The 9,540-nt window shown below is 37.3% G+C and overlaps 2 protein-coding genes across 6 annotated transcripts; one reads left to right on the top strand and one right to left on the bottom strand.

Moving 5' to 3' along the window:
* Positions 1-1,107: 1,107 nt before the first annotated feature.
* Positions 1,108-3,778, bottom strand: hmga1b (high mobility group AT-hook 1b). 2 transcript variants are annotated; one of them, XM_056270452.1, is made up of 5 exons: positions 3,679-3,778; positions 3,047-3,140; positions 2,767-2,844; positions 2,191-2,238; positions 1,108-1,453 (listed from the first exon to the last, which is right to left on the bottom strand). In XM_056270452.1, the coding sequence occupies exons 2-5, from the start codon at positions 3,134-3,136 to the stop codon at positions 1,391-1,393; spliced, it is 279 nt and encodes a 92-aa protein (XP_056126427.1). In that variant the 5' UTR covers positions 3,137-3,140; positions 3,679-3,778; the 3' UTR covers positions 1,108-1,390. The 2 variants fall into 2 exon arrangements, with proteins under 2 accessions (XP_056126427.1, XP_056126428.1); XM_056270453.1 differs by having other exon boundaries at positions 3,689-3,778.
* Positions 3,779-4,789: 1,011 nt separating this feature from the next.
* Positions 4,790-9,505, top strand: tusc2a (tumor suppressor 2, mitochondrial calcium regulator a). Of its 4 annotated transcripts, XM_056270450.1 has the most exons (6): positions 4,810-4,872; positions 5,010-5,043; positions 5,872-5,988; positions 6,128-6,339; positions 8,047-8,167; positions 8,952-9,505. In XM_056270450.1, the coding sequence occupies exons 4-6, from the start codon at positions 6,191-6,193 to the stop codon at positions 9,015-9,017; spliced, it is 336 nt and encodes a 111-aa protein (XP_056126425.1). In that variant the 5' UTR covers positions 4,810-4,872; positions 5,010-5,043; positions 5,872-5,988; positions 6,128-6,190; the 3' UTR covers positions 9,018-9,505. The 4 variants fall into 4 exon arrangements, with proteins under 4 accessions (XP_056126424.1, XP_056126422.1, XP_056126425.1 ...); XM_056270447.1 differs by lacking the exon at positions 5,872-5,988 and having other exon boundaries at positions 4,795-4,872; XM_056270449.1 differs by lacking the exons at positions 5,010-5,043; positions 5,872-5,988 and having other exon boundaries at positions 4,790-4,872.
* The last annotated feature ends 35 nt before the right edge of the window (positions 9,506-9,540 follow it).

The raw sequence follows: 9,540 nt of genomic DNA, 5'->3' as shown, positions 1-9,540 counted from the left end.
ATTATACATACAAATAAACTATCTATAAATCTAATACACATTTTAGAACTCTAATAGTTTATTTATAAAATGTCACACACAAGTATTTCTATACAGGCCATTGACTGCTACACAGATGGTCATTGCAGAATAAATATTTTCAGATTAACATTGTCTTGGGCTTTTGCGGTCTATTCATGACACCGTATTACCTGAGGTGAATATTTCAGAATTCTGAAGTTATGAGGACTTGAATGCATGAAATACTAGTGTTTAAGGAGGATTAATATGGGCCATGATTTAGATTGCACTTCTGCTCCATTCAAAGATACCAAGGGAGTGTGTCATTTCATTTTTTAGTGCCCTGAAAAGTAGTAGTACGTTTGAATCCTTGAGAACCATAGCTTATTGTCACTGTTGTGATCTGTCATGTACAACAGCCAGATGATAAAAATAATTAAGAATTCCAAAAGCACTTGGGTGTGGAAAACCTTGAGCTGATCCCTGTAATGCAAACAGTTCTTTAAGGAATAATGCTGTAAATAAAAGAAAGAAAAGTGGGTTGTGTATTTTACATATTGTGGGCAATATTAATACATTTCAATGTTCGATTTTAAAGGACATTTTTATTTACTTTTTGGCGTCCTGATGAAACAAAACCACCTGAGAACCACTTCTATAAGCAAGTGCTTTAGGGAATCATTTAGCTTGATGTGTAATTTCTTTCCTTACCATTAAGGTTTTATCCAGAAATCCTTTTTTAACCATTTAAGAAACAAGGGATTAGTACAATAAATGTCACCATGTAGTTCCAAACCGAACAATCAGTTTCAAAGTGTGATTTGTACCCGCAAGCTTGGTGTCAGTGATGGCTTCAAAACTGACCAATGCTTCCGTACACTTCTATAGTGACAGATAAATACAGACAAATGCAGAAATATACATCCAAATATAAACCTTTGTTATTATCTTCAATGCTGATTCCTGGGGATTCTAGTGGAAAACATCACATTATAAGCTAAAACGACGTGCAACATGAATGCATTCTATGAGGACTATCAAGCACATGATGTTACACAGTTAAATTATAGCTTGATCTAAATCTAGTCTACAACTTGGACACAAACATTACTGAACAAACCTACAAACAAAGCATACGTAGAAAAGCACCTCAGTCCAATAGATATATATTAAAAATAGCTGGAAACACATGACATATTTGTATGCAGTGTGACTCTGGATTCTACAGTAAATTTGATCTAATGACATAAAACTCATTATGCATTAAAGCAGAATATTACATCTGATACTGTCCTTCTGTGGTTGTCGAAAGACGTGAATGACATTCCAGGTTTGAGACCAGACGGCTTGTTTGTTTGGTTGAGTATGAGGTAGTGCTGCGATTAGATTTTTACTGCTCCTCCTCTTCATCTTCTTCAGCGTCCTCAGATGAGTCCTGAGGTTTTTCCTTTTCCTGTTCAGAGCGGAATCAAATGTTTGGGGATAAAATGCATGAAAGCAAAGCTTCTCTTTTGCTGCATGTTATATTTGACATTTGCAATGAACTCCCATTTTTAATAGGTTTAGCAAGATAGTTTGACCTTTAAAATCTTGCAGGATGGTGTCACTGCCGTGCAAGTTGAAATTCAAAATTTAAAGAGGCAGTTCACCCAGAAATAAAACGACTAATTTATTCCTATGATTTTCTTTCTTCCATGGATGTTGTGCAGAATCTTAATGTTGCAAAAATGCACGTGTTTACTGGTGTAACCCCTCCGGGTCACGGCACCAGTGTAACCCCTCCGGTTCTACTCGCATAGGAGGCAGCCGTGCTAACAAGGGCGCTAAAGACCGCAGTCTCTAGTGTCAGTCGCTAGTGCACCTCTTGAGGCCAGGGCAGTGAGGTTTAGTCGCACGGCTCCTACTAGCTGGCCTCTGTTACACCAGCGCATGGGCGGGGCAACCTGTCACTCACATGAGATCCACCAATAGCAAACCACAAACATCCAATCACTTCCTCATGGACAAAATCAAGCCCCGGCCAACATTTTTTCTTGTTCCAGAAGCAGTTTCAAAGGATATACGTCACAATAGGGGGGGAAAAAACCCGGCTTCATGCCGACTTCACTTTAAAATCTCTACATTAGTGTTCCACGGAAGAAAGAAATGAGTAAAAAAATTTTTTTAGTAAACCATTATTTTAAGATGTACCTCTTTCTTAGGCTTTCCCCTCGGTTTGGTGACAGAAGCCGATGATTTCTATTTGAACAGAAAATTAAATTAATAACAATTATTCAAGTGTCAAAAAATATGTAATTTAGTTATATGCAATCGTCCTTTCCAGGCTACATCATTGGATAAAAACAAGGGTGCTTTTATTTATTTATTTATTTATTTATTCCAATGCATTTTCACAGGTCAATAGCAATGCTTCTCTAGTGCACCAGTAGAGGGAGCTCGTTTCTGCACATGACAACAGATGGAGGGGGCATTGAGTTCATTGAGGACTCTTGAGGCGGGAGCTGACAGTGCATTGCTCAGGGCTACAGTAAGTGGCTAACAGCGGGTCACCTGCATTTGCTCGGACTAGGCGGATGAGCCGTCAATGAAAACCCTGCATACACTATTCCGAATTAATAATGCATATATGTCTCTGTGTGTTTGCAAACAGGAGACAGCTGTGTTGTATTAACCACCAATAGTGAGAAAATAGTGTCTATTTACATACAGTTATGCCATAATTACACAAAGAGAATTAATCATAGTATGAGTAGTAATCATAGTTACGCTCTTGGATGGGCCTTTGTTTTTGCTGCCTTTTGGGCGTCCTCTTGGTCTTTTTGTAGTTGGTGACCCACTTAATTCCTGCAAAAAAAAAAGTTTATTAAGAAGCTCCTTTAATACAACAGACTGTAATGTTACTAAAACTGAGGATGCATTATTAAAACATGAGGTATTATAAAAATACCCACTAGATGCCTATAATGGAGGCATTATTATTTTCCTTTCACTCAGAAATTAAACAGGTTTAATACTTGATTATTAATAATGTAGTATTACTTCATACCTTTGGATGCTTCCTTGGTCTTCCTCGTCCCCTTTTCTCCACTCCATCCTTGTCTTTGACGGAGACAGTTTGTTTCTCTGAATCGCTCATGTTTCTAGGCTGTTTAAAATACAAATGAAATGAATTAAACAGCTGATCCTATATCCAAGGAGATTCAATTTGAGCCTTATGCTGATGACCTATTAATATGGCTTAAAAATAAAATATGGTTTATTAGTTGCATTTTTTTTTTTATAAACAAAATGTCAACATGATTCAAACGTCCTCCATTAAAATGACTTACTGTAGTACACAGGTGAAATACACTAACTGATGCAATGAGTTAAGTTTAAAGGGAACAATTCTGATCATCGTTACGCATTCAGCATTGATAGTCTTTAGCACCCCAAATCTAAAAAAATATATATGCACCACCACTCTCATAAAGTTGAATGATTGCATTCATGTCTAAAACCCTTGGATCACTTCGTGTTGATGCACAGGCGAGGCGCTCAATAGGTTATGCAACGACAAATCTATATGGAAGCCATATAGCGCGCGCTGCACTTGGAGACCGACGTGCAAATGAGCATTACAGTTACAGCCCTTGTGCAAGTTGCAACCATGTAAGACAGAACGAAACATTGACTTACATGCACTTACAGGAAAATAATGGTGTGCGCGCGCTGTTCTGTTGGGTGGCCCCACCTCCCGCAATGCCGATCTGATGATTGAATTAGAGCGCAACCGACCGTCTCCAAGGCAAATAGACGTATAACGGGTGGAAAACTGAGGAATTAACTCTGTCGGTTCTGATCGTATCGAGGGATACACGCACGGAATAGATGCGATTAAAGCGAGTTCAGGAATAGCAGCCTGTCACTGGAATAAAAGGCCAATGGAAAAGCAGGATGAGCCGCAGGTTGATGGGAAGAGAGGCGGATCTCACGGGCCATATGCTACTGGGACAAAGTACTGGCGCCAAGTACAAATGAACTTCAAAAAAAAAAAATCTTCACGCTTCTTTAAATAATATAACATAAAATAGCTTCAAATTAAATGCACAAATAATATATAGGCATTATATAGATAGATAGATGGATGGATGGATGGATGGATGGATGGATAAAACACTAGGCTACTTGATTACTTTTCATGAGAGCCGATTTTAAACAAAAATTTCAACCCGATAACCAAATTAAAATTAAGGTATATTAAAAAAATAATAAATGCAATTAGGCTACTTTTAACACACACACACACATTAAAATAAAATAATAAAACAGAAATTCTCTCTCTCACACACACACACACACACACACACACACACACACACACACACACACACACACACACACACACACACACACACACACACACACACACACACGCACGCACGCACACACACACACACACACACACACACACACACACACACACACACACACACACACACACACACATTAAAATAAAATAATAAAACAGAAATTCAAACTAAACTAAATTAAACAAAATAAATAGCCTATAAGCCATCAAGCTTCTTTAGGCTAACATTTTATAATACAATAGGCTAACTAGACAGATAGATTAAAACTTACAATAAAAATAAAATAAACTAGATGACAGATAGATCAACTAATTTGCTAAATATATCGAAAATCTTCATAGATATCCGCTTTCAAAAGTGTTTAGAATAGTTACAGTTGAGAGTTGCAGGTGACAGGTCCTCACCGAAAATGTTGATTCCTTTCAGAAACTAGGCGCGTAAATGTGACGTTGCCAATCTACGTCATTGCGCTTGGAGACAGCAGACTAGAAGAACCAAAACAATGAGATTTACATTATCTGTATGTATGCATTACACATTGTCATTTGTTTGAATGTTTTCTGGTATGAAAACAGAACGAACCGATGAACTGAAATGCGTGATAGTCGCGTTTCTTGTGTGTTGAATCCCTGTGAATGGCTTATGTCTTGTTTACAGCGCAAACAACTCTTTAACATTCGGCCTTATTAGGGTGAGTCAATAGCATTTTTTGAGAAAACAAACGTTCATTTGTATTGCATATATATTTAATATTGGTTAGTTGTGTGTGTAAAAGGCTGTTTAATGTGTCGCTCTTCAGGTATGAGCAGCTAGCATGCTAACTAACTGGGATTACAGCTTTAAACCAGAAGATCTGGGTGTTAAGCGAATGCTTGTATATCATAACAACTTTTGAGGAGTTAATTATTCATTTGGCAAGCTGTTTTTAACGCTAGTGTACATTACATTTTGTGAAATGTACAGAATGTTGTCTTTGGTAAAATATCTGCATAATGCACAATATTTCAAAAAATGTAATGTACACTAACATGCTTATATATAGATTAACAATAAAATTGATGAAAAGCAAAATATAAAATGCCATAGATAAATATTTACTGAGAAATACACTATTTTGTGGAGCGGGTCAAAATTACAATTTCCACCTGAGATTTAGAGCCAAATCACAGGTGGGCAAATATGACTTTAGAAAGATGGCAGCATCATTATTTTATTTTTATGCATAGATAGATAGGTTGATCTAGTAAATCCTGTTGTCTTTAGCAATCTTTGTTGCATTATATGACTTTCTTAACTCATTTAAATTTTAGGTGGAAATTCTCATTTTTAGCCCCCTCTACAAAACTGGATTAAATATTCATCCATGGCATTTAATATTTTGGCTTTCATCACTATTTATGTTAGTCTTTCTTCAGAAAAAAATATTCACAAAATTAAAAATGTATGCTGGGGACCTCTGGTGGAGTTGACGCGGAATGACCCAATGAAATATTATTATTTATGTATGTATTTTTGCCAGAACAAATAGAGTGATCAGGTGGGATGTTGCAATTCCTATAAAAGTTACCAACCCCTAAAGCCAGTTTTTAGTCCCATTTAGTGCTTGGCGAGTGTTCATTTTGGACCTTGCCTGCAGGTATTACAGACTATAAAAAAGCTCACCACAGTTAAGAGAGCTAGTTCAGCCACACACCGCAAGCCACACATGCCTAGATACATTGCCATTTGACTTTCCCTTTAAGGCAGAAGTCTGTAACATGCTCTCTGTTTTTCAGGACTGAACTGACATGATCTGCTGATCGGTCCCCCTCCTCTAGAATAATGCATCATCAGTAAAGATGGGAGGCAGCGGGTCCAAAACTAAAGGAGTCTGGCCTTTTAGCAGCTCAGGAGCTGGTGGAGATCCTCCCGGTGAGGTCACTGAACAGTGTTTAGCGCGTCTGAAAGGCTTCAAGAATGCCACACCATTTGTCTTCACAAGGAAAAGGTAAACATTGTGTTAAAACCTGTGTTAAAAATGTGAGGAAAACCTGTGATCCTCCAGGTCAATAACCAGCGAGTTCTGAGGCCCTCTTGGTATTAAGATGCGTTTTGGATGATCGGATCACAAGTAGACGAGGGAGACACATACACGTTTACACCTGGTGTTTTTAATCCGTCTCTTTTGTCCACTTTCAACCACTTCTGTCCTGGTTTATAGGGGAGAGTATATGGGCAGGTCAATGTATGGGTCTTTCGATCTAATGGACAAAACAAGCCTGTGCAATTTACATCTGAACTCGACTGGAGACAACGGAGAAACACACGGATGTGATGGGACGTTTGTCGTCTTCAAACCAAACTTGGGTGTCCAGCCGACAAAGTTTAAATCCCGTCTGGCTGGCGCACTTCCCATGATGTTTAATGTTAAGTCAGTAGGCGGAGAGTCGATGGTCTTTTGTGGCTGTTTGAACACTTTCGAACACATGAGCGTTTAGACTACGAAAGAAATCCGGTCGAATGTGTTTTCGACTTGAAGTGGTGGAAAGTGGACAAGCTCAAAACAGTTTTAGACCCCGTTTACACTTGTATTTAGCGTCGTCCACTTGTGATCCGATCGACCAAAACACTTCTTAATACCAGGTGTAAACAGGGCCTAAGAGCCATTTAGTTTAGTCTAGTCAGTTGTTGATGGTTTGGGTTGGGCCATGTGAAGTCAATAACTGGGTGATTCTCATTGCAAGAACATGTCCAACTCATATTTCACCCCAAAATCAAGAGAAATAAACGTTCTTTACTTAATTATTATTATTATAACTCAACAAAGCTAAATGTCATCTTTCATAACCATTGAGAAAAGTGGTATTGATAAAAAGCATTCATTTCATTAAAGTGCCCCAGTATGCCTTTTCAGGTATAACCGTTTATGCAGTGTGTAATATAGCTGTTTGTGAATGTAAAAGGTCTTCAAAGTGCAGATAAATGGAGTCTCCTGGAAGAAACGAGCCTGCACCTACTTATGTTTGTAACTAATTTGCATAATGCCAGCCTATGGTCTTCATAATCCACGAACCAAATAAATCCACTTTGATTCACTTCCAAGGATGAGGAATTGATACAGAACCCAATGCCATCATTCGTATTATAGTGTATCAAGCGCTGAGTGAAAAGCCTCCGGAGCTGAAATTCAGATATGGGAATGGGCATTTGTTGCATTTGCAACATGTGCTGTAACAAGCGGTCAAGACTAGGCCATCTGACCAATCAGAGCAGAGTAGGCTTCCTTTATCAAATTGTTTCAGACACTTAGAAAAGAGGTGATGTTGCAATGGATATTATGAGAAAATGAAAGTGTTTTTGAGCTTGTATGCATGTAAACCTGTTGTAGGAGGCTCCAAAACAACATTAGGACCCTTTAAACTAGCATAATAGGGGCACTTCCATTGTTCTGTAGGTTTGGCGAAAGTGTGCTCAATTGTCATAATGCCACAACCAAATAAATAAATATTTCATTTTATTAAATTAATAATTCAAATTTTGTGCATTTTTTTTTTTTACATATTTTGTGTGTGCGAGAGAAATGAAAATGAAAATGAAAAAGAAAAACACTTGGATGTGTTTTTGAGCAAAACATTTTAAAATATTTTTTTGTGCGTGAAATGTGACTTGGAAGCGTTTTTGTGATATTCACGCAGCTGCTCTTTGTGATTTGCAGTTCCTTGTATTTTGATGAAGATGGCGATCTTGCTCATGAGTTTTATGAGGAGACTGTGGTGACCAAGAATGGCAGAAAGAAAGCCAAGCTGAAAAGAATTCAGAAAAACCTCATACCTCAGGTGAGCTAAACTGATCCGGTCAGATACTGTACATGGACATGTTTACTGCAAAAAAGAAATCAAGTGAAATTTAATATACAGAATAAATATAAATGATGGTGATTAAACTCTAAAATTAATATTAAAGATCCTATGTTAGAAGCGACTTATTTATATGACTTTAATTTACATCACAGCCTGGAAAACTTGCTAATTGATGGCATAAGACATTTATAATTTATTATAAAAAAAAAAAAAAATTCTCTACTTTCTCCATTTCTCAAATCACTCCCTGTTCTTGCTTGTACTATTCTAGACAAGGTTTAAAACGTTGTGTTTTTAGCTTATGTTATTGCCTCCTTAAGATGAATCACACATTGTATTCCTCATTTGTGAGTTGAATTATAGACAAAAGCGTCTGCTAAATGAATAAATGTAAATGTAAAATATATTTGGTCTGTTTCTCCAGAATAGAAAGACTGCACTTTTTTTTTATGTGTAACTGCTAAAAAATACATTCAGCCTCAAAGCTAAAAGACATTGACTACAAGGCATTTATGTATTTATTTGTTTGTTTTTAAATTATTTAATTTGATTATATTAATCATTCAAATTTAGCGTTTTTCCGGCGTTTGTTCAAGGTCTACTATCTAAACATCTAAGCTACCCTTAATTTATTTATTTATTCTTGGTCTCTTATCTAAATATTTCGCTTACCTTAAATAGCATAATTTAGTTTTATAGCTCTTCATTTTGTATAAAAAGCATTTTTTTTTTACCATATTTTTGCATTTCATGCTTCCAGGGAATCGTTAACTTGGATCACCCCCGAATCCACGTGGACTTCCCTGTCATCCTGTGTGAAATATAAGCAAACAGACTCTTTAGGAAGTGACACGGCTCTAGGAGCGCCACAATCACCCTCGAGTCTCGACTTCCTTCCACCTCTGCCGTTCCTCTGTAAGGACACCCCGTGGCTCTCTGTTACGACAGGGAGGGCGTTTGCCCTTCATCTGGCTTTGACCAAAAAGTTGAATCATATTTTCTAATTTGCATTCTGGTGTATAGACAGCAGACGTACGTCGTCCTGTCTTCTGTGATGTACAGTAGGGAATGCATGTGCAATGAGAGTGTGTAAGTAAGGAACCTAAAGCTATGCAGGGATTGTACATAAATCATGTGTTTGTTAATGTCGACCAATTGCAGTGCGTGTTTATCGTTTTATTGTATATTATAATATTCTGTTGTATCAAAGTCTGTCTCTGTTTGTTGGGCCGCAACCCACATCTGCACTTGTAATCATTTAATGTACAGTAAATTATGAGTTAATATACTTGAATAAAATGGTTTAGCAGATTACATGGCAGTGATTATTCATGTAACTCGATGTAAAT

The sequence above is a fragment of the Rhinichthys klamathensis genome, unplaced genomic scaffold, assembly GCF_029890125.1.
Source record: "Rhinichthys klamathensis goyatoka isolate OS25496 unplaced genomic scaffold, OSU_Roscu_1.1 h1tg000303l_1, whole genome shotgun sequence".
Taxonomy (NCBI): Eukaryota; Metazoa; Chordata; class Actinopteri; order Cypriniformes; family Leuciscidae; genus Rhinichthys; species Rhinichthys klamathensis.
Note: the sequence above shows the minus strand (reverse complement) of the source record. Positions and strands in the feature narration are given on the sequence as shown.

What these genes read in the sequence shown, in the direction of transcription:
- hmga1b (XM_056270452.1), bottom strand. Translation starts at nt 3,136, where the DNA reads ATGAGCGATTCAGAGAAACAAACTGTCTCCGTCAAAGACAAGGATGGA. An exon ending in ACAAAGGCCCATCCAAGAGC is followed by an intron (nt 2,239 to 2,766) that starts GTAACTATGATT and finishes CTGTTCAAATAG; the next exon opens with AAATCATCGGCTTCTGTCAC. An exon ending in GGGGAAAGCCTAAGAAAGAG is followed by an intron (nt 1,454 to 2,190) that starts GTACATCTTAAA and finishes CGCTCTGAACAG; the next exon opens with GAAAAGGAAAAACCTCAGGA.
- tusc2a (XM_056270449.1), top strand. Translation starts at nt 6,191, where the DNA reads ATGGGAGGCAGCGGGTCCAAAACTAAAGGAGTCTGGCCTTTTAGCAGC. An exon ending in TTTGTCTTCACAAGGAAAAG is followed by an intron (nt 6,340 to 8,046) that starts GTAAACATTGTG and finishes TGTGATTTGCAG; the next exon opens with TTCCTTGTATTTTGATGAAG. An exon ending in AGAAAAACCTCATACCTCAG is followed by an intron (nt 8,168 to 8,951) that starts GTGAGCTAAACT and finishes TCATGCTTCCAG; the next exon opens with GGAATCGTTAACTTGGATCA.